This window comes from Grus americana, chromosome Z (assembly GCF_028858705.1).
Source record: "Grus americana isolate bGruAme1 chromosome Z, bGruAme1.mat, whole genome shotgun sequence".
NCBI lineage: Eukaryota > Metazoa > Chordata > Aves > Gruiformes > Gruidae > Grus > Grus americana.
Window position 1 is genome coordinate 53,389,974 of NC_072891.1, and position 23,963 is coordinate 53,413,936.

The window sequence follows — 23,963 nt, forward strand, 5'->3', positions numbered from 1 at the left end:
GCAAATGCAATTATAAACAGAGTAAGTTATCTACAGGATGTTTGAAAGCCCCACATAATACCTACAATACCTAAAGTGAAGACTCACACATTGGTGGGTCTCCAGGTTTCCATTACATGACCTATGGCTAGACCCCGGATGATAAATTGACTAGTTTCTGTGGGAGCCAGGCTGGATCAAGAAGCAGTGGGAACAGAAAACAAACCGGAGCTGAAACAGACCAGCAGTGCCAAAGCACACACTCACGCTCTGGCAGTGTAGAGACAGGCATTTGCAAGCAGAGATGCTGGGGCTGAAGAGGATCTTCCTCAATCATGTGTGAGATCCCAGCTTCAAAGCAGATGTTCCTCCTAATTCAGCAGTGCTGCACCTGCGCCTGGCACAGGTGACATGGAGTGAAGGAGGGAAGGAGCGTACTCTTTATCAAAAGCCTGCAGACAGGCTCTGAACAGAAGCACTGTGTTACCCCTGGTACAAAAAGGCAATGTGGACAACCTCTGGCTCATTGTGGAAGTCCTCGAGAAAGGCAGTTGAGCACAGAAACCAGGAACCTCAGCTGGGCAGGAAATGCAGCAGCACGAGAGCGACTGCCTTGTTCCCAGCCTTGCGACAAGTTACAGTTTTGCTTCCTCTACCAGATAGAAGTTGATAGGTATCTGTGCCGCTCCCACCACTGCAGAACCTGGGAAGCTCTTCAACCCTCTGTGGGATGGCATTGTGTATATACAGCACATGCCCTGGTGGACTCATTTCACCTGCTCATGCTCTGTCCTCTGTTTCCCAGCTGGAGGAAAGAGCATTCCTTTTTACTTCACAAGGGGCCATCAGTGAGTGAAAACTTTATCTCACCCCTCCCTGCATCCTCTTGATGCCTCCCTGCAGCTCTGGCTGTGCAATCTGCAGAGCATGCAGATATGTGAATCCAGCCAGGAACACAGTCCTGCCCAGAGGGTGCGTGTGACAGGGTTGTGGGAAATGGGCAGTTGGACTGGCAGGAATGTAGGCTTCCTTCTTGGTCATCTCTCAGCAGATAGGACCACCACCTGGTCCATGCACGCTGCTGGCAGGAGCACAGCAGGAAGACCTGCTGCCCCCAGCTCTGCACCCATCTGCCAGGATGTAACAGGCACTTGTGCCTGATGCTGGAGGAAGAAACCTCCAAAAGACGCCGACTCCCAGGAGGCTTGTGGTGCTCCAGCATGGAGCTGAAGCGTCTTGGCATGAGCAGCAATGCTTTTGCAGAGCTGATGCCTGTCACCCACCAGTCCAGGAAAGTTTGTTAAATGGTTGCCTTTCTTTTTAAGCATGAACCGTGGTGGAGGCCAAAGTGCTTGCTTGCTCAGAGTCAGTCCTCAGGCACTCCACTGGTTCACATTAGACTTGTCTAACTGTCTTGGGAATAAATGTGTCTGTGTATACCAGGAAAAAAGAAATAAAACGAAAAAAACCCCAAATTTCAGGCCAAGTGTCGATATTAAACTGGAAAAAGGAGCCAGGCAGGAATGCAGTTAAAACTCAGTTCTAGCTCTGCCCCCTTGTGCTTACTCCAAAAAAGGGCTTGAGCCTGGTATTTGGGGGGAAAAGAAGAGAAAAAAAAAAAAGTCTGCTCACGCTGAAGGGGAACAGTGCTGAATTTCCCAATGCCCGTGGAGTTCAGAGGCAGAGGGGAAAGTGACAGTCACAGGATCATATATAGTGCCACAGTACCAGGGTGCCAGGCAAGCCAGACCTGTTTTAAAGTTTTTAGAAAACCAAGCCCTGGGTGTGGGATGAAGTGCAGAATGACAGCCTGAGGCAGAGACTGGGAGTAACTCAAATCCCCATGCCTTTATCTCTCCCTTTCTCCTGCTGCACACACACCTTGGGGGCTGGTGCTGTGCATACAACCACGTCAGTGCAAAGTAACATTTCATTTAGCTCCTGCATCAGCAGCAAAGTCTGCCCTAGACTGCATTTATGTTAAGATGGGGAGAGAGGAAGGAGAAGAAAACACAGGCCAAGGGAAAGAACTGACTGTACAGCATTTTTCTTAATGCTATGTCTAAGGCTCTTGACCACATAAACTGGAGGAGTGAAGTTTTACGGACAACAGGGAAAAGCTGATAGACCTGAAACAGCAGCAAGACAGGAGGGTCACTTGTAACAGTTTCCTAATGATCTGAGATCGTTTCGGCTGGTTGTAGCCCATGCAACACAGTCATTCAGTCTCCATTCAAAACTCAGGCACTTTATTCAGGGGTACTCATATAAAGACTAAGAAGAAAGAGTTGAGTGTGAAAAGCTTGAATATTTCTAATAAAATCAGTGAATCAATGCTGATTTGCAACCACTGGCATTTGAACAAGCAGTTTTCAGGATGTAAGCTAGTGTGACCATGGCATGTGACTACAGAACTACTATCCTGCAATGTTACACTACAGAATAACATGCTTGATATAGGAAATTGGTGTTTTCCCTGGCAGGGACACATGTCAGGAGAGCAGTGTGCAGGGAGGTATAAAAACTGAAGGTCAGCCCCACCACCTCCACAGAGGAGCAGCTGTGAACTCAGTGTACACCAGTTGTGTTTTTCAGAGAGAGGTACTCTCCCTGAGGCCAATGGGTCCCATGTTTGCATGAAGAGGTCTAACATCAGAATTTATTCCTATGACTTTTCCCGTTTCTTCAAAAGGGACTGAAGCAGAAGTCCACTGATGTCTGCAGGAGATCCTTTCCTGACTTACACAAACTTTGCATCAAGAAACATCAGCTGACTTTTCACAAAATCCATTAAGGCAAGACTATCCGTACCTTTCCAATTTCAACGGTCTACCTGCTTCACCCTTGGCCAACTTGGTCTGCATGCAGAGGGAGCTCTTTGCCAAGCTCTGAGCTTCACCAAGGATAGTCACAGAGGAGGAAAAGGAAAATGGCACCACAGGCTAGGGCAGTTTCCCTGAAAAATTTAGAATAGATCTGAAGCAGCCCACCTTCTGTCTGGCTATGTAGGACCCTCCAAGGATTGCCTGAGAGCTGCAGGACTGCTTTTTCACAGTGTTTCCTAAGCCAAGCCTATTCTGGCTTGGGGGACACATTGTGGATCCACCACTCTGGCTCTGCATCACATGGCAAACTCCCTTATTCAGGGAGATCTAGTACCATGCAGCAGCTGTACAGCAACTTTATCATTGTCTACAGACGTGGACAAACACCCTCTCAAGAGATCTCCAGCACCTATCTTAAGGGCAAGAACAGAAAAGTGTGTGGCATGTGGGATCACAGCTGTGCAGGCTAGGCAGATACCACTGAGTCACCACCATCACTCCACTGCATGCCTGGGAACCTGCTTTATGCCAGCATACAGTCCTGCACACCCCCTTCCAAACCACAGCCACCAGCACTGAGCTCAGCAAAAAGCCTGCAGGGTGGCTCCTTCCAGAGAGACATCACTGGCAGAAGGATATATAAAAGCATCAATTATAGACCAGCACTCATCTCTTAAAGGCAATTGTGTCTGAAAACACCTCTATTTCTCCTGTCTCACAGTCACACAGCTGTCAAATGATGCAATTCCTCGAAATTTTAGATGTCTGCTTAGCTACTGCATGTGCATAATCACATATGATGGCAGTGGAAAAATAAAACAGTGCTTTCTCTCAAGAACTTCCCCCAGTGAGCCCATGACTTCTGGAAGTTATGAAAACATTACACTCCAGCAGCCACAGACAACGAGCTGCTATGCAGGTGACCCGGCTTCCCTAATCCACCAGGACAGGTTCAATACAGGTCTTCAAAACCCCATAATGGCCTTGAAATGCTACCAGCCTGAAAATTGCCTGAGCAAGGCATTTGGCCAGGTTCTCAATCCTCACTGAACATGGGGAGGACAGAAGAGACATCCCCACCTATGCATGATGCTATCTGTAACAGTGGCACCACAATGGCACCTTGGAAACAGTTTTACAATGGCGGTAATGAGCTCTAACTCTTGCTTTGGCCAGCTGGCCAGAATTCAGTGCAGACTGAAGAATCCAGTCTGGAAATTTTAGCTCTTAATGTCCAACTGGACTAGCTTAAAATAACAACCAAATTTTAGGCAAAGGAAACTAGATTATTCCCAGAGGATTCCTTACAATGCTACTGTGCAGACACACTGTAGCTTTCCCAGACAGCATGAACAAATGCAGCAACTTCTGCTACTTACCAGCGTCACTGATGCCTCAGTTTCCCATCTGTCTGCATTACAGGCTCCGTGCCACTGTTGCTGTCCCAGTAACCACCACAAAACATTACTCTGGGGACTTACTCAAGCCATCTTCATAGGAGCATCCAGGAAAGCCTCCTGCATTCCAGGACAGCCTCAGACTAAAGGGATCTGGCAACACGTGTGCTTTTTAAACTCTTTATTTGCCTGGTGCTCCCTGTGCTTGGTGCCACAAATCAATGGCAAGCTGATGGAGCCAATGGCAAGGGTTGTCACCACTTACTTAAATCCCAGCCTTCTGCTTGACAGCACAGGGTATGGCAAGGGCTTTTGTGAACATGAAGGGAGCAGTGCCATACTGTATGCTTGCAGGGCAGGGTGCTCAGTGCCCGCCTGCCATGCATCCCCACAGCAGCCACAGCCTGGGGACCATCCCCTGCCCTGCACCAGGCAGGGACAGCAGTCCCTGCCCTTTACAGTCTCCTGGAATAGACGTAAACCGTGGAGGCTTAGTGAGATGAAGGAAGCACCGAACTCTAACGACTCCCTCCTGACTAGCCTGAGCAGGAATGTGGCTTCCAGGCAGCATTATGGCTTTATGGTCCCACTTCATTCCTTGTTAAGCAGGTAAACAGAGCCCAGAAGAGCTGGTGCCTGCTCCTTAGGGATCGTCCTCTGCAGGTATTACAGCACTGAACGCAGTCCTCCAAGTCTTTTGGTCCCTCTCACATATGCACACACATCTGGCTGATGCCTGATGGCATTTGGAACTGGCTAGCAAAGGCCTCCAGTACCTCAAGTGCACAATAGGCCTCTCTGCTTGGTAGTGTTGCTTCAGTGCTAAATGCTCAGCCCATTTGCAGAGGATGTGCAGCAGAAAGCACAAAGCTTTGACCTGCAGCTGCCCCTCAACTCCTGCCCACCCTTGTGCTAACATCACAGTACCTCTGTTTTAGAATAATTTCTTGTCCTTATGTCTCACTGTCAAAAAAAACCCCAACAAAAATAAACAAACAAAACCCCACAAAGGTCTGGTTTCAGATTCACATAGAGAAAGTCACATTGGCACTGACAACAAACTAACGAAGCTTCAACCTGATCTACAGAAAAGATCTAGGAAAAAAAAGAGAATCTGGAAGCTGCTTGAAACTGCTTGTCTAGCCTTAATTGCAGATACCAAATTGGTATTTTATAAGACAGAACAAAATGTACTTTGATTCCATGCATGAATCAGCAGCCCTTGAACACTACCTAGCAATCTTTTCTGTTTCAGAGAGCTATTTGGTGGCGATTTAAAGCTTGAATGATGGCAATTCCACCAGGTCCTAGGGAAATTTGTTCAACTGGCTATTTCTACCTTCACTAGAAACAAATTGTATTGATTCTGAGAGTGGGCATCCACAGCAGCTAGGCCACTGGACTTGGGGCTTTTGCTGCATTGTCTCTCTTCCTCAGACCTGAACATGCTCATGAAATGGCTTGTCAGTTTCTCTACGAACAACTTTGTAGATCAAGTTTCTTTACTCTCCTGTTATACAGGCATGCTTTTCAGGTCCGAAATTAATTGTGTAGCTTTTTTTTTGACCTTGCTCCAATTCTTCAACACTCTCTGAAGTGCTGACACCAGGACTAAGCACTGGGCTCCCCAGCGCATTTCTCCCCTGCTCACCTGAGGACTGCAATCTCCCTCTCAGCTGCAGTACTGGGCTTTGCAGTCATGTTAGCTAGTTATCTTTCAAGCCCTTTGCACCATCAATGCACTCCAGATAAGGTCTCCACCCTTGCTAGCTTGCCCTCCATGCTTTGCTCCTAGATGGTACACCCTTGCATTTAACAGCACTAGGCAAGCCCAGCTTTCCAGGTGACTCAGCTCTGCTCCCACAACTGACCTGTTATCTCCCCTCCATCTGCAGGATCTCCATGTTTGTGCAAACAATTATTTGGTATTTACATCACTGACAAAGCCACTGGGTAATGCAGGGCCAGGAGCAGATACCTTAAGTACTTCTTTATGTGCATCTCCTAGCTTCCCAGCTCCCTGGCAGGGGATGACTCTCCATCTACAGCCATTTTATGAGAATGATCACTTCCCCTGGGCTGCTTACAATACACCACTTTGATTTTGTCTACTGTGTACTCCTATATCACAGTATCACCAGGAACAAAGTCAGAAGCCTTCAAATCTATGCATAACTATGTCAACATGATGACTTTTATCACCAAAAATCATACTCTTATCAAGAAGTGTGATCACGTTTGTCTGACAAGGCCAGTTTCCCATTCAAGGGAAATTGGCTACCATCATCCTGCCTCGTCTCAGCCCTTTACCAGCCGCAGAGCCTATCAGCATTTTTATGCTTTCAGCAAACTGAAGTTTGGGTAGCCTGACAAGCTACCCACTCATTGTCCCAGAATAATGCTGATACAGGAGATTTTTTTCTAATCCTCTGAAGTTTTTCAAGTGCCTACATTAGTGATTCAAAGAGCTCCTTGGATTAGTCTCTAGATATTCTGGACTGTAAGTTAACCATTGTTAATTTTTTGTACATTTAAAAACACTGACATTTAACATTTTTCCTAATTACTGGAAGTAATTTCTTATTAGAGCAGAAAATATTCCCTTATGACCAAACTATGAATACACAGTCTTCTCCCTTCCAAACACCAAGAAATAGTTACTGGTTATTTCTGCCGTTTCTATTTCATAAGCAACAATTTTGCAACACTGTTCAGTATGGAGCCTGAGCCACTGCTAGGATTTCATGAATCCCTGATACATTTTAAAAATCCCTTTTTACTGTTCCAAATCCGCTGCCCAAAGGCTTTTCATTGGTGCCCTTCAATTCTCTCATCAATTGACTGCATTTCCTTGCAGATTACTTGCCCACGTCGCTTTCTCTATTCTTCCATTCATTGTATTATGGGATTTTTATTGCTGCTTTCATCTCCTCTGTTAACCAAAATGGCTTTTTTTAACTAAAGAACTCATCTTTCCAAATGCAGAATTGTGGTTTCTCAGGGATCTAATATAGGATTCTTGAACAACTCCCAATTATCATTGACATTTTTATGCTTAAGTTTTTCCTCCCGCTTTATTTGGCCTATAATTATTTTCAGTTTGGGAAAATTGGGCCTCCTTAAAGCACCAATCATACATATTATTGCTTGGGCCTATATATTCCCCTTTCACATACCAAATTAAGTTCAGCCATGACTACTTGTACCTAAGCAAACATCTTTTCTGTTCAGTGATTAATTCATTTTTATTAACCTGGATGAGGTCTGAAATTGCATTACTCCAAGCCAGCTGTGATACCTTCTGGATAGTTTGTAATTCACATGTGTTGTAGGTGAACAGGTTTCTTCCAGTGCTGCAAAAACATATCTGAAATGGAAGTGTAATTTTTCTCTTTCTTCTCCTCTGGCAGATTTTCAAGGAGCTGCTCAGCCAGGCATTGTGCAATACTGATAACAAGTATTTCCATTCCCTGTGTTGCTGTTGATTAGCTACCACTTTGAGCTTTCCATGTCTTCTGTTTTGACTTACCAACAGCTTCACAGCAAATAAAAAGATATGTGGTGTCACCCTCTCTTCTTTCTCCGTATCATCCTTCCTAGAAAGCATGGCTGTAGCTACTTCATTTTTAAATATTCCAAACATGCAACTCATCCCACTGGACTCCAGCTGTAACAATAACTCATTTATCTTAATAAACAGGCCTTATAAATTCATACAGGGATGAAACTCGTGATCAAATTACCCTAGCCTAACAAGTTACTGTACACCAGCTGAGCAGCAGAGACATTCCAGGAGCCCAGACTTAGGCCATACTGTATGAATTATTTCAGCAGCGATGCCTCCATCAGCAGCTCCCAATCACTCCTTACATGCCTGCATTTTGCAGGGTCAGGCCTTTGTGCAGGCACTTGGGAAACTGGAAATGCAGTGCCCAGTGCAATTTGTTGAAACGCTCGAGCTGTCACAGAGCATGGACTGGAAAGAGGCTGGGAGCAAGCAGCCAGACTGGGAGGAATGGGTCTGCTTTATCACCTCTCACAATGCAAGACTGAAAGGTAGACTACCAGGTACCCACCATGGTCTCAAGGACAGTATAGATATACCTCACCTCAGGATGTCTGCAACTGATTTGAGTACAGAAATCTCAGCCCTAAAAATCCCCAGAGATCATTTTACCAGACGTACCAACAGTGACAGGACTTCAGTTCCTCTCTCAAAGAGCTACAGAGGAATTTGGTATTTTTGCACTTTGGGGGATACCCTGAAAACTCCACTGGCAGGAATTTTCCCAGGCATACACAGAAGTCAGGGGAAGCACCTGTATGATTATAGGCATGGGATATCACAAAGATGAGGTTAATCAATACATGCAGGTGGCCAAACTGCTGCACATTCCCAGCAGAATGGGTTGCTTTGGCCAGAATAAGGTAAGAGCTTCAAAACTGAGCTCAGAACATCAGCAGCAAACCTCTGTCTGTCTAGCACCGGCTAAGAGCATGTGTTCTCTGCTGGGACAGCACTGATCAAGCATGCTAGCAGCCACAGCGTCAAGACTTTCCAAAGCTGCACAGCCCTGAGATGTCTAGAGAAAGACCTAGGAGAGTTAGTTCTGTGCTGATCCTGTGCAACTGTGGAAAGCTCAGCTGCTTTAACCTTCTTTACCACTGGATTCTGACATAACTTACCTGTCCTTCTGGGTGCACAGCAGAGGGATAAAACAGGGAAAACACCAGTGGAGTTTGAGCACCTGAGTTATTTAGCCAGCTCCCCCCTGCAAAACAAGTAGAAGAGAAGCCCAAAGCAGTAAGAAAACCTTCTTCACCCTGTTTCTTCAGGTGTACCAGGGAGCCAGGTCTCAATGGTCTGATGAAAGGTTTGCAGGTAGAGAGGTGAGGAGATGCTTAGGACAATGTCCAGATGAAAATTTAAATTTTCTCAGCAGTTAAAAATCTTAAAGCAGTTAATCCAGGAACCCCAGCAAAGGTAAAGCTTTTACTTGAAACAACCAAAAATTTGGCCTACACTGAATCAGAAGAATCCAGGACTGTAGTGTCAGTAGCAGGGTCCTCTGTAACATCCTGCACTGGGACGCATCCAGCAGCACATCACTGCCAGGCTGCAGCTCTCCTGCTAGTTCAGAGCTTCTGGTGTTATTTATATAATTGGTTCTCACAAGAAGTCCATACACTTCCTCTAGGCTTGCAGGAAGCTCTTCAAAATGCCACAAGGTGCCAGAAAACCAAAGCCAGGGAGCTGTAGTGATGCAGTCCTGTGCTGCCTTGCCTCAAGCATGAGCGAAAATAGGCTTCAGCCATGCTCAGACCAGGCTCCTTGTTCAGCCAAGAGGAGCACACCATGAAATCCATGTCCTTGGTGGGCATAGGATGGCTTGTCCTGCATGACATTCCAGTAAGCCAACGAGTGCCACTTCTGAAAGGTGGAGGGAGCTATCCATACGTGGGACACTCTCAAGTCAGAGACAAGGAACATGGGACACTCTCCCCATGAGCCACACACCTCAGCAGGGTTTCTCACCACAGCTATTGCAAGTGGCCAGTGAGAGCATACCTCACCACCAGACATACCCAGTGAAATCAGCCAGCACCTCAGCTTTTACCTTTGGGAGAGAGGAACATCCATGGGACGATGCTTGTTGTGTGGATCAAGTAGCACCTGGTAGCACCGATTCATTTGCACCAAAATCAGCCAGATCTGATGCACAGTTGCAAACCCAGTTGATTTGAGCTTTGACAGCCTGATGGTCCACAAAGATGTATAAATATTTTTCTCACATGGTACTTTTTGAGGGACACACTGATAAACTATAAGTAATCCACACAGAAATGAAGGGTTTAAGCAAATAAGATGAAAATCAGAGTCTAGCACTGAGTCCACCAATGTTGCAGCCTCTGTGCAAAAAGAAACATGTTCAGAAGGCAAAATAGGTCAACAGAAAAACACATAAAAGCTGCCATTTAAGAAAATAATTATTTGCTAGAATGTTTCTGTAATGCATGTACCAGAGGCTTTGTGTAAGTCAAGTTCTGAATCAGTGTGTATTTTTTTGCCAAAGTTTAATCTGAGCTCTGGCCAAAGCTAGCAATCCTGCTAATCTTGTTAGAGCAGAGTAAAGAGACCAAGAAATGTCCAAGTCCAGCTACCTAAATCTTCCCTTACACAGTTATATCACAGGATTGCAATCACAGTAAATTGCACACATTTGGTTTTAATTGACAGGACTGTTCTTAAGTTCCATGGATGGATCCCTTCATAAACCTCTCCCTGGTTTCAGACTGCACAACCAACTGCTCTCCACATGCTTGTGTGTTCACATTTGACCTCTGCATGCTCAAAAAAGATAAGCCTCATGAAAAGGAAGGAAACGTGGATGTCTGAGTGCTCTAGCAGGGACACTGCCAAGCTTAGGTTGGCTGACCTGTTCCTTATGAACTTCCAAGCCCACCTCCTGTTCCCAGCAAGCCAATGGAGCTTGAAAGCTATTGTGTCTGAGCACCAACTTTACAGTTTGAGCCTCCAAGCACCCACCTGCACAGACTGCATGCTCCAGGAGACTGGACAGAGGCACCGTGATCCGGAGCGTAACCCGGACTGCAGGTGCTGCGCATAGGACCGTTGCGTGTGCCAGGGTCAGGCTTTGGAAGGAAAAGGGCTGTTGCACCCCTGGGAGCACCATCTCACCTGGCAACCCAGCACGAAGAGGTGCTGCTTTCCGAGGGCACAGCACAGGCAGAAGAGATGGCAACACTAACCCAGAAGTCCAGCCTGCCCTGGCATCTCTCTTCCAAAAGCGAGCAGGATGAGCAGGAGGAAGGAGAGTGGGCAGGCAGCTTCTGGCACTGTCATGAGGCCCGGCACCAGGCGAGTCCCACACCGGACACCCAGCCAGGCCCAGGGGCATGCACACACTCTGTCCCCACTGGCACTGCAGCATAGCTCAGTATCTCCAGACAGAAGTCACGCCCTTTGTTTCAGCTGCTCACTTTGGCCACCCCTCCATGAAACGCTGCCTCTGTTATGTTTTGGGAACAACCTTCCCACACCTGCCCAGTGGGGCAGAAGCCCAGCACCCTATCTCCAACAACAGCAGAGCACTCACAGAGCGGCTCTTCCCCTGGCACCTGCCCTCAATTCAAGCTGTTAGGGGCTGAGGGATGTCTCGAGCTAGAGATGGCATCTGGGACATGTGCGAGACTCCCTGCTGTGACTATCCTTCATCCATCTGTCTAATCCCTTTGACACTGTTCACACATCTTGGTGTCCAAGTATCTTTCATCCAGGCATGCTGCAAATGAATGACGTCTTACGTAGATGTGCACCTACCTGCTAAGCCTGCTGCCTGATAATAATTTTATTATTATATAATAATTACAATATTCTCAATCTTTCCTCTGTTATCAAAAATAATGAAGAATTGTTCCTCCTGGTCCCTCTCTGCATTAGGCCAGCTAAAGCAATATACATCTTAAAATTGTGTTTCAGCCTCCTTATCCTACTTGCAATCAACCTTTCTAATGAGCTAATAAAAGCCTTCATGAAGATTATAGGAAATAATTATAGGATTACAGAAAATTGCAAGTCAACAAGGATAATGGAAACCATACCTTTTCCAAAAATACTGATAGTTTTTTACAAGCTTTCAAGTTTACTCGGTAAAGGCAATAGCATCAGTGAATGCACTTCTGAATAGAGTGTATGGCAGTAGGAATTTAGAGAAATACAAAACCGACACATCACATGCTGAAGATATGGGAAACAGATGAGAAACAACTGTGTAAGCTACTGAAGACCTCTGCAGGGGAAGTTCTTTGCCGTGCAGCATTCAACATACATATCAACAACCCAGAGGGCATGCAAACACCGAATTCCAACTCTATCATTAATGGATTTTGCAGATAAAACAAACGTCAGAGGAGCAAAATAATTAAGGGAAGAGAGCAGAGGTGCTGTGTAATTTGGATGTCTTGTTAAAGCAAAGATTGCCTGCTGCCTTGCAGATAGAGCAGACAGGGAGTGGACCACAACAACAAGGGTAACACTCTCTCTTTCCTGGGAAACAGTGAGAGTAAAAAGGACTTTGAATCCTCCAAGTATGAGCTCTCAGAAATCCACTGTGCCTGAGCGGGCCACAGACAAACTCAGACGCATAAACAAGGACAGACGAGGATAGTGACAATACCACTGTGCCAAGCACACGCGTGACTGTCACGATGCGGGACAGATGCTGCCAGGCCTGGAAGAGCTGAGGGAACAGCTAACACATAAAAAATGTGCCCTGCTGGGAAAGGCTCAATGGGTTTCTTTTGCTTCATTTAACAAAAAGAACATTAAAAGACAAACTGATTACAGTTACAGCACCCGCACAAGGTAGATTAAGTCGATAGCGGAGGCTCTTTGGTGGAATACAAACCCTCACAAAACCAACCAGTTGAAAGCTGAAGTTGGGCTGTATTCTCAGCCTGAATGTGTCCACGTTTTTTAAGAAAACTAAAAATTAGGTTTTGGAACCAGTGCCATGGGACAGAAAACCCACCACCGCGAGGCAGGAGCCAAGTGGGATCCCCATGGACCTGACAACCCAGTCTGGGTGAAAAAGGAACCATCCTACAGCTGCTGGACGGGAGGGTGACAGCAGTGTTCTTAGATCAGAAAGGAAGTTGTCTTCTACAACTCTGCAGGCCTGTGCCTTTATGCTGTCCAGACCAGTTGAAACCTTGCTATCCAAGGGAAAAGCTGGCAGCTGTGGTCGCACACTGTGGGTTTAGCAATGGGCAATAAGTAGTGAGCCCTCAGGATCAGGCATCAGATGGAGCCAAAGTGTCAAGCCACCGTGACTGATCACCGTAAGTCTGCACCAAGACCTGAGAATGTGCAGACCAAAGCTTAGCATGGAGGCACCTGACTGTCTGACCAGCTGAACGAACCAAGCCCATATCCTCTCCCTGCTCCACACTCCTCGCTGATGGTTGAGTTGCTCCAAAAAGCATCCAGCCTGGAGCTTCTGTGCACTCCCTCGAGCAGCCTCTGATGCCCAGGACCCCACTCAGCATGCTTGACAGGGCTACGCTCCTCTGAAGCAACAGTATTTTCATCTAAAGCGAGAGGATCTCAAGTGTCACGGAGTGTGTCTGTCAATCAGCCCACCAGCCCAGTGCTGAGTTGTTGGAGGAAAGCAGGATAACCCAGTCACGAGCACTCTCAGAGCAGTGTACACAACTCATCGCCCATCCCTCACTAACTGGGAGAAGAGGAAAGTGTGTTGGCACACTCACTCTAACATCGGGAGCCAGCCATGGGCAAGGGGCCATCCGTGGGAGCTGCGAGGTGAAATGAAGCCACATTTACCGCCTGACATCTTCTGTTTCTGCTGCGTAATATGCTGAGCAAAGGGCATTTTTAATGGGAAAATCCAGCTAGTTGATAGGCGTGCAGAGTGCAAATGCAAGGCGCTTATAATGGCATACGTGACCAGTGCAAACCAGTGCCGCAGCAAAATCCACAGTTTGGGATTTCAAAGCCCTACTGCAGAGTCCACGCTGTTTGAAACAAAGTCTCCACCCTTCTGAATGCAGAGACAGCAGATAGACAACTGAATTCCCCTTTTACTCTCAGAGGGAAGAACCCTGAACTCCCCAGGTAGTTAATAAGATCTTAATTAAACTCTAATTATGACAATAGAAATGCGAAGTCTTAGCTATTTTGGTTCCCACCAGCCAGCCCATTCCACATCCCTGATGTCTAGACATGGAGGCTGCAGGTGTGTCTACACACAAATGAAAACAAAAACAAATCTAGGTCACAGACTCCAGCAGCCAAAGATGCAAATAGGATCAATTCAGTTGTTTCAGCTCCAGTTCATGTGCAGAAAACCCTGATGTTCCCATCAGAAGGGAGGGCTGTTCCTGAGCGTACATCTTGAAGTTACACCCTCGGGGCAGAAGATGCAATCAGGTTACCACAAGTAGTGTCCCGTCCAACTTGTTCAGCAGTGAGCGCTCTGCTCCTCTGTCAGTTTTTTCATCAAGCTACTGCTCTTCGCTTTGCTCCAAGTTCGGATCTGAACTGCTCCTTGCAGAGCTCCCACCACATGCCTCTCCTTGCTCTTCCTTTCCCTGAGGTTCTCTGTCACTGCTGTTGTCAAAGCAGTAAATCGGAACCAGGGTCTTGTGAATGGAAACACTGCCAGCTCTGACTTCATCACCCCGGAAATTAAAGACAAAGATTATAATTGATCAACTCGATATAACAAAAAAGCCCTTTGTTTGAAATGAGGAGACTAGCACAATTCTCTCCAATTTCTTATCATATCTTTTGGGCCTAATTTCAAGCAATCACTGCTGTTTAATTTCCTTAGAAAGGGAAAAAACCAAACCAACCAACTCCTCCCTCCACACATAACAAGGCAGTGGTGTCTTGGCTTCCTACTTTCCCTACAGATGTGGGCACTCCTAAATAGTTTTATACCAGGGCTATCAAGGATGGCCCTTTCACCCAAGCCGGTACATAGATTAAGCAAGAAAACAGATGTTGCTAAGCAGGAGTCTATAGCTCTCACAGAGTCATGTTAGTGGTTCAGAACTTGGAAGAGCTGGGAACCCTATAGAGAAAAGCAGGAATCTCTCAGCCCTTTGTTGCTTGCAGAGGTTGCTCTGAGTAGAAACATGAACAATTCATGTCCTAATTAATGCAAAGTTATCAATCCTAGAAGCTTTTCCTTCATTTTCAATCTGCAACTAGCTGCATGAGAAGTGGCCGAAAGATGCGAAAGACTTGCAAGTCCTCAGTCCCAGAGATGGAGCCAGGATTTCAGGAGCAGTCAGTCCTTAGTGGCTCCCTGCTTTCTACTGCCACCCAAGCAGCTCTGAAGACTACTTTTGACGATGTGGCCATGTATTCAGATGCTCAGGTAGGAAGAGTGCTGTGGCAAGGTCTGGACATAGGAAAGCCAAGCAGGGAAAACAATTTTTAAATCAAGAACCGCTAACAGGTAGGGTCTTCTATCAAGAGTCCAAGCTTGGAGAAGCCAAACTGGCCAGGAAGTGGTGATGGCTGGACAACGTTTACACGCTTAAGCCTCGCTCCCACGCAGAGCATAGGCACAAGTCCAAACTCCTTGCGTTCAAGTTCAAACTGGTCTGTGAGAAACACAGTGTGGACAGCACTCGAGTGTGCCAAAGCACAGCCTGTTTACAGGTGCATGGCACGGTACAGGCCAAGGCTAGCTCATTTTCTGAGCCAGTACCAAACTGATGTTTGTGACACAACACCTGGAGCCAACAGCGAAGCTGCACAGGCTTCAGGCTGGAGCACTAATGCCTCCAATCCAGCAAACATGTAAGCGCATGCATAACTTGAACAGTTGGGAGGTCTGAGGGACTGACTCTAGTGCTGGAAGTCAGCAGTGGCAGATTGTCTACAGCTACAAAGCCTTTTATCTTCTAGAAGCCCAGATGCTGCTAGGAATGAGGGCTGCATCCTTATAGGGTATTGCAACAAGAGAGGCACTACCCATGAAAGAAGGTGGAGTGGGAGAAGAAAGTCTTTAAGAAAAACTAGGATAGAAACAGCATGAAACAGCAAAATAAACACCATGGCCCAGGCATGGAGACAGACTAATCTTTCCATACTCCCTCAAGTTGCATAGATCTTAAAACAAGAGAGGGGGATTGAGGAGGCAGTAAAGTATTTCACAGATTGTGAACACATAATTGTGTACCATATAGAAATGATACTTTCATGGCCTGGCTACGTGGGCAGCTATGCTGAGTTGAGCAAGAACAGAGACATTTGGCAGGTAAAATAAAAGAATCATAAAAGATAAGAGGAAACTGGAACACATACAGCCAAAGAAAAAGAGCCCCACGGCAGACAGTGTTAGCTGTTGTATGTCTGGGGGTTTTGTTTATTTTTTTTCCTCTCTCTCCTCACAAGGAGATGAAGGAAATCTCTAGCTTGGGTTTGTCTGCATTTCACAGTTACTGAGCATTGTGCAACCCCATGGAGACAATCAATGATAAATTGTTCCAGACCTTGACCTGCAATAACATACCCCCACCAACCAGACCTGTCTGATAGTATGGATCAAAAGACAGGGATCAAAAGACGGACCTAGCTAATAACAACGTATTGCTTGTAAGTTGCCTGAGAGTCCTCCTCACTAGGTAGTACAACCATGTCGTAAGTGAAAGCAAGAGCAAACCCTATGCAGAAACATAAACTGAGAGCACTAAACTTGCTTCTCTGCCAAGTATATCATATGCTGCAACAAAAAAAGCATTTCTTGCACAGGATTAGACCACTCCTTATGGTTTTGTGTCCCCATTTTCCCCAGCAGAAGTTTGTAACTTGTCCCTGTGTGTTTGCTCACTTGAAAGGCAGACACAGAAGTGGTCTGATGTTGAGGGTTACCAGACAGCAGCACAATACCAAAGGAAATAATTTTCAAAGAGTCCATTTCAAAGTCTTTGGTTTATATTAAACACATAATTAACTCAACTGCCTGAACAAACTGAGAAAAAGCTCTAAAATTTATAGAATTCCCAGCTATAAGAATTCACAAGTCAGGTTCTGAGACAATCATGAAATTGGCTTAGAAACATAAAAAACATCTGCCTCTGGTTCTCCTTCTCCTCAAGCTGCCTGTACTGGAAATCTAGTAGTGGGCAGAAGTGAGGGTGTGAATTTGCGGTACAGTAGCTGCTCCAGACCTGCTCCCCACAAGGACAGCATGTTCCTTCCCCTTGGAACTGAGCAGGCATGGGAAGAGCAGCAGCTCACATGATGCACATCCAACCACCGTGGGGTCATTGTGGGCTGTGATTTTCCTGACTAGAGCTAAGCTTCTGCAGTTCTGGTTACCCTTACCCTCTCAACTGGGCTCTCACAATAAATGTCACCAGGCTGGGCAACTCTGGATGTTGCAGTTGTGTCCCCCCACCCCACACAACTTCTTAGTTCACGTGGTATTTATTCCATCTGCAAAACAGCACAGCAACAGCTGCTCTTTGAAGAAAACTGGATGAAGGCCTAAAGTAAGCATCAACAGTTGCATGAGCTTAATGGGGACATGATTTGCAATCTTTATTTTTCAGCCTCTCGATCTCTTTCTTACAAGGCAGCAGAGAAAGTGCATATCCCCCCTCCCCCCCTTTCTATCAAGCTAAACCAGAGGGGCAGTGTCAGCAAAAGAAAAATACAGGCAAGGATGCTAATAAAGCCTCAGCCAGATAAGAGGTGGAGGAGATGAGACTTCCCAGCCCATTCCTGTGGTGGCTGCGAGCAAACAGCAACACCGCAAGGATTCAAAGCCGAGTTAAGCACAAGACTGGAGATGTGAATGAGGCTGCCCGGCTCCAAACAAGGGGAAAGAGGAGTGCAGATGCCCTGCCTGCAGTTAAGGACTGCACAAGTGATGCACCTTGGGCTGCCATGATATGCCCCGCACCGTGGCCCCCCAAGACTGGCCAAGATGGCAGCACTTCTGATATCTGCCCCAAACTGCTGTCCCTACCCTTGCTGGGCTGCATCTCCTCTTCTGCTCCTTCCCTTCCAGCATGGGAAACACTGCATCAGTGACAGGACAGACTTCAGGATGCAAGGGAAAGGGTCAGGTATCAGTTGAAACTCCCCAGCCTCATGACCAAAGGTCCTCCCACCTTGGGCTACCAGGGCATGCTGCAACAGCAGGTCTCACCTATTCTTAAGCAAATACCACTTCCTCTCCCCAAACTAGCACCTTCCTGCAGCAAAGGTACCCCAGGCCAGAGAGAAACCTTACGCCTGCCTGTGATTCCACCAGGCAGGCAGAGACAGCAACAGACACTGCTCCCTGCTGTACTTAGTTCAGGGAGGAGAGCCCATGACCACCCCATCCAACATACGGACAACAAAGAGGTTGTTCTGCTTGCCTGGTGCAACACTGCATGAACAACACGTGCTAAACTCAAGCTGGTTTGCAAACACAAAGGTACTTGCACAAAGGCCTGCACAAGTCTGTGGAGCTCCCTGCAACGGGCTCTGTTGTGCTGATGCTCATCTGGTCTGAAGGGAGGAAAAAACACCACCAAACCCCAAAGCAAACAAACCCAAAACACACTTTTCTCAATGCAGAGAATGGGCCTCTATTTCTGAGGGCACTGAGAGGTCCACTGGGATATTTTTCCAACTAGCGGTTACTTCTCAGCTTTACTCAGAGCGGCCCTGCTTCCTCTAAGTGATCACACCTTTCTTAACTAGCTGTTGCAAGTTTAGACACCGAGCCTCAGCCTGCCCCAGGGTCCTGCCAGCAGCCCAGCCAGGGTCAGAGAGCAGACATCCAAAGGTCCAGTGTCTCTCAGGGTGGAGCCTGCCCAGGGCTGCCCAGGGAAGAGCAGAGTGGTCTCCCCAGGCCAGGTCTAAATGAATTTACGACATGGCGTGAACTCCTACAGCTACCAAACTCTCCCAAGGGCACAGGCAGAGCCACGAGCTGCAGGGAGCAAATGTGAGTCTCAGGGTAGAGAGCACACTCCAGCCCGTGCTCTTGCTGCAGGGATATCCACCCGAGCAGCCAGTCTCGCACCCTGCACACCACGCTGTCTCACCTGGGAGAAGTTCAGCCCATTGAGCGGGTGGCACTGCTCCTCCACTTTCTCCACAGCACCCGTCTGCTTCCTCAGCCGCTCCGCCTCCTGGGCCAGGTACAGATCCAGGACGGGCACACCTCGCGACTTGATGTCTACCTCCGTCAGAGAGTTCACCATCAGCATCACCCACACCGGCCTCTTCCGCTCCCAGTTGCCAGCAATGGCGTTGAAGAGGTAGTCCGCATACAGCCCTTTGCCCCGCTGGTCTGGCGTCATCCAGGATGGCATCATGAGCTTGACATACTCCAGGTGCCGCTTCAGCCGGTGGTAGATGTCGCGGGGCAGCACATCCTGGAGGTTCTCCCCCTGCGGCAGGAGCTGGCAGCTGGTGAGAGCTGAGATGGTGTAGGGGTCAGTGAGGTCCAGCTCAAAGTACACGATGTGACTCTGCTGGAAGGCCTTCTTGGAGTTCTCTGGGATGAAATCCCAGACACGTGTGTACGGGACATGGATGGTGCCAAAGAAGTATGATGGGGGATCCCTCTTGATGGTCCACAGGAAGGAGTTGAGCTCACTTTGCTGGGGGAGAGGGAGACACAGCTGAGTAAGTACAGACATTCACGCCAGGCCACTGCAGTACAGGGCTTACGGAAAACACGGTGGCAAGCCAGCAGGTCACCTGGCTCAGCAGCTTGTCAGGATGGACCTTTCCTAAAACAGCTTTGCTCACACAAACTCTTTGATCATCCTTTTTCTCAGCTCTTGAGGTCAAAATTCAATTTTCATTAATTAAAAACACAAGAAGATTGGCCCTGGACTTTTCCTCATAAAAAGTAATGCTGGGTCTTCTCAATACTAATGTCACCCCAGCTCATCACCCAGGTGTCCGCCAAAACCAGCAGCAGAGCACAGCCCAAGCAGGCTATGCTCCAGGCAAAATGCTTACCCAGCTTCCACCTTTTATCGAGTCCAAAGCTGGCATCACTTTGCTGAAGCAGAGCAGGACAGCAGGGTTTCAATCACCTTCACCTTGACACCTCTCACTTCAGCACAGCAAGGCACCTTTCATTAAAGAAACTGCTGTGACACTTAGTCAGAGGGTGCTGCAGCATCTCAAGAGAACTTTCCACTCTGAGCAGGACACCAAACAAATGAGTAAGACAAAACACAGCTGGCGGGCAGACTTGCTGGAGCAGGTAGAAATACAGTTTTACAGGGATGTAGCATGTGGCAGACAGACACACAGTCAAGACCCCTCATAGCCCAGTTCTCTTTCTTAAGGAGGAGAGAAGCACATGCAATACCTTGGAAAACAGGGGAAGAAATTCTGCAGGCCAAACTCGGCCTCGGTTCCAGGGCATATTCTTTTAAACACACAGGAGGAAAAAACTTCTTTATTTAGATTAGCTTTTAAAATCTCTCAAAAACCATAGCCATTAGGAAGTCAAAGTCAGATTTGTTCCACTGCAAAATGTGACTCACAGCATCCCCAGGAATACCAGAGTGCAGGGCTGTGCTCAAGCCCTAAGCAATCCTGCAGGACAGGAGAGTAGATGGGGCAGAATGGTTCCTGCTTGGATCCTGCCAAGTCACTTTACACCAGCAGCAGGCACGATCTCCATCACCTGCAGCATGCACACCGCTGGGACGGTGGTCCTTACTGCAGTGATGAACACAAAACAGTTTCTATCTTTCTGCGCAGACAGGAAGAGGTAGCCTTTGCATGCGTAAGTAACAGGACAGGCTTCCAGATGCACTCAAACATCTGGTCAGCCTTTAGCCAGCAGATAGCTCTAACCTCAGCTCTGAGGCTAAGTGTACATGTGTGCTGATCTAAGAAGCCTGCCTGACTGCCAAATGTAGAACAGGCTGCTTGGAGGAATTTATTGGGAGCACATTGCCTATAAATTTCTGACACTAAAGACCCAGGGTCAGAAAGGTTAATCTTAAAGATTACTCTGCAGTGGCTCATCCTGAACAACCTTCTCCAGCAGCTCACTACATCAAACCCAGGCCATAGATCAGGCAGCACTTCAGCAAAGTGCTACCACCAGTCCAGCTCACCAGCACAGACCGACAAACCAAGTATACTCCAGAGAGCTCTCCTGACACTTCTGCAGCACACTGAAAGTCTGAAGGATACCTCAGACCTTGGTAACACCAGGCTACAACTTTGGATCCTATAGGACAGTCCTGGAATGCACTCCTGAATTACAGACCATAAAAACTCTCCTAAAGAAGAGGAGGGAGAACAAATATGATACAGCACTGAGAAGTAAAGAAGATACAGGGCAACAGCTGAGTATGAATCTGGCATAGACCCAGGAAGAACATAGGAAAATGAATATGCAAAAACAAGAGCAAAAATGAGACAGGGTTCCCTCCTGTCATTAGTCATGAGGGAAAAATGGAAGGATACATCACTGTGGTGAGAAATTAACTAGAAGTAGTTGTCAGTTGGCAAGGAGGAAGGACCAGAAGTGCTGCTTTCTATCTACAAGCAAGCAAAAAGACAGAAGAGGCACCTGGGACAGGCAGAGGTCAGGAGGTCAACACTCCTTCACTTCGCACAAGTCTGATCATGTACGTGGCAGTACACAAGAAGAGCCACAACTGCAAGGAATCGTAAGGAACAAGTGGTCACCAGCCAGCTTAAAACTTCAATTCAGCTCCTGAATAAACCCAGCCAGAAGGCTCAAGCCCTGATGGATGGTACCAGTCTTTAACGCAGCTCATCAGTGCTGCTCTGAATTACTGCACACAGCCCAGCTAGAAAGGTGTTTGGCATCGCACTCTCACTTTTTTTGCTCTGCAAATCCCTCCCCACCCCAGCTTTCACAATCAGATACTGAAAGCAGAGTAATACTGCCAACTATTAGTGGTACCACTGAGGAAATCACACAGGCCATCAGGCACAGAGTAAATAAAGTGTTCCTTTAAAGACCCTGCAGCACAAGCAGAAGAAAGCAGGCTGAGACCTAGCAAAACTTCTCACACAGTCCTAGAGACCGAGACGTTAGAAAGCGGAGTGGCTGGGCACTCTTGCTGGCACTTCCACCCCAACAGGCACAGTCATGAACTTGGCAACCCACCCCAAGCGCCATTCAGACCTCCCTTCTCAGAATTGCTTGGAGCCAGCATGAACGTTTGGAGAACTGGCCTCAGTTTCCCACCATTGGTGAGAAACCTCCCCAGACCCTGCAAAGTCAGTTCCTGGGCACCAGCAGTTGGGTATCATCACCTGCTGATGCTGTAACGAGAGTTCATAAAGCTCACTTCCCCTCCAAAAGGCAGCATTACAGTTGCTCAGGACATGCTTTGGCACTCCTTTGGCATCTACTTTTCCTTCAGGAGGTGGAAACTGGCATCACAGCACTGCTCTGCCTCCCTGCCAGACCCCTGCAAACAGCCCAGTACTGCTTCGCGTGAGAGGGGATGGGGCAAAGTCCTCTGTGTGCCTGAGCACGTCTGTGCAGGCTCGTTCAGCATCGCAGTATATGCCGTCACTGGCAGCGCCTCTCTCTCACCTCACTTCCCTGACAGCATGCAGTAGATAAAGGTGCTACAACCCAATTTTCCTTTGCAGTAGGATCCTTCTACACAGCTGTTACATCAGAAAGGGTGTGCTTTAAAACCAGCATAAATTACAGTCAAAGTGGTGTCCTGGAGGCTTACGACAGCTGGGTTGTGTAGCTCCAGGAATTTCACTTCCAGCAGCGTAACAACAAAAAGTCAGGTTCACGTATAGATCAAGATGCATATTTCTGTCTCCACTGTCCAATTTACAGGTGATATTCAATGCATTACTCGTGATGGGAAAAAGTAGGAGCAAGGGGAAAAAATGGAGGGGCAGCCTAAGGAAGAGAGTGGCAGTCCTGCATGAAAACACAGGTCTCCTAATTTGCTGCTGCAACAAGATCTGAGGCAGTGTGACCCTAGCCATACCACACCTCTTCTGTGCCTCAAGTTTAACCTCCCACTACATAGTCCCAGATCAAGGTATTGCTGAATGCTCAGCACTATGGCACAGTGCCTTCATCCCTAACTCACCTCCCCAGGTAAACAACAGCTGGCTGTGAACTGATTCAGTATCAGCCCAGCCAAAAAATTGCTTGGAACAAAAAACGAGAAAGATAAATGCTTTTCCACAGCCAGCAGCGGAATGAGGGAGAAGGAAAAGGAGCTGCTCAAGCTGACACTGCCACACAGATAACGCACTGGGACCTATGGGATCCACTCCCTGCCTTGAGACTGGGAAAGCCTCCCTTCCCAACCAGGGCTGCACAGGGGACAAACTCCACTGCCCGACATAAGATGCAATGGGGGCACTTAAGGCCAGGCAACACTTTGCCAAAATGAGGTAATAACAGTGTCAGGCATTGCAGAAATCCTGAAAAAGAATAGTGCACATCAAGGGGTTTTCCTCAGGAGCTGAGGGTGAGTCTAGGCAAGAACAAAAAAGCCCTGAAGAAAGGAAGAGTGAAGCGATGTATTGTAGATCAGTAGCTGAAACCAGAGCATGCTAGTCCCATATTTCAACATCTGCCCCCTGATCACATAGCTGGCTGTCCACAGGTGGCACTGGAAACTCCCATGACCTCCTCTTGCCTTCCTTCTACCTGCTTCAGCAGAATACAGGTTCTGACTCGGAGCTATTTTCATTATCTTTCCAATAGGTTTCTTTTTTACAATTTCAAAAAAACCAAGCCTCAGATTCTGTTCATTTTAAGTACCCTCAGCAGCTTGCTTTTCCAGCAGCATTTATAGGTCCACCATAGGATGCAACCAGTAGTCTTCAAGTACACAAATACTACTGCGTTTGTCAGACACCACACATCATTTCAGGTGAGGCAGCAATGATTCTGCTGGAACAGTGGTGCCAAAGAGCATCAGAGAAAGTGTCATCTTTCTTCTGAGAAACTAGCTCATATTGGGCCAAATGATGTACTGACTGTCAAGGGTAAAATTGTGGTAAACATCCAGAAAATAATGCAGCAAAAAAACAGGAGGAACAAAGAATGCATCTAGGGGCAGCACTCTGAACATCTAGAAGAGCATGTGAGTTTAAAAACCAAAAAAATCCAAGAGGAAAGTTTGTGGTGATATGGAAAATGGAGGCTCAAAAGGGATGGAAAACTGCTGTATAAAGACTGAGGAACTGGATGTGAACTCCAAACAT

At 47.2% G+C, this 23,963-nt stretch overlaps 1 protein-coding gene across 8 annotated transcripts in view; it reads right to left on the reverse strand.

The window, feature by feature from the left end:
- LOC129199619 (metalloprotease TIKI1-like) overlaps positions 1-23,963 on the reverse strand; it is a 97,723-nt gene that overhangs the window by 68,941 nt on the left and 4,819 nt on the right. For 6 of the 8 annotated variants that reach the window (XR_008574700.1, XM_054810393.1, XM_054810392.1 and 3 more), the window contains exon 2: positions 18,803-19,363. The exons of 1 other annotated variant lie outside the window; for it this stretch is intronic. Coding sequence is in view for 6 of the 7 variants with exons in the window: in XM_054810393.1 (XP_054666368.1) it covers positions 18,803-19,363 (561 nt within the window). In the remaining variant the exon portion in view is untranslated. Of the gene's footprint in view, positions 1-18,802; positions 19,364-19,730; positions 19,849-23,963 lie in introns of those variants that run through there. One more of the 8 variants, XM_054810395.1, reaches the window with a different exon arrangement.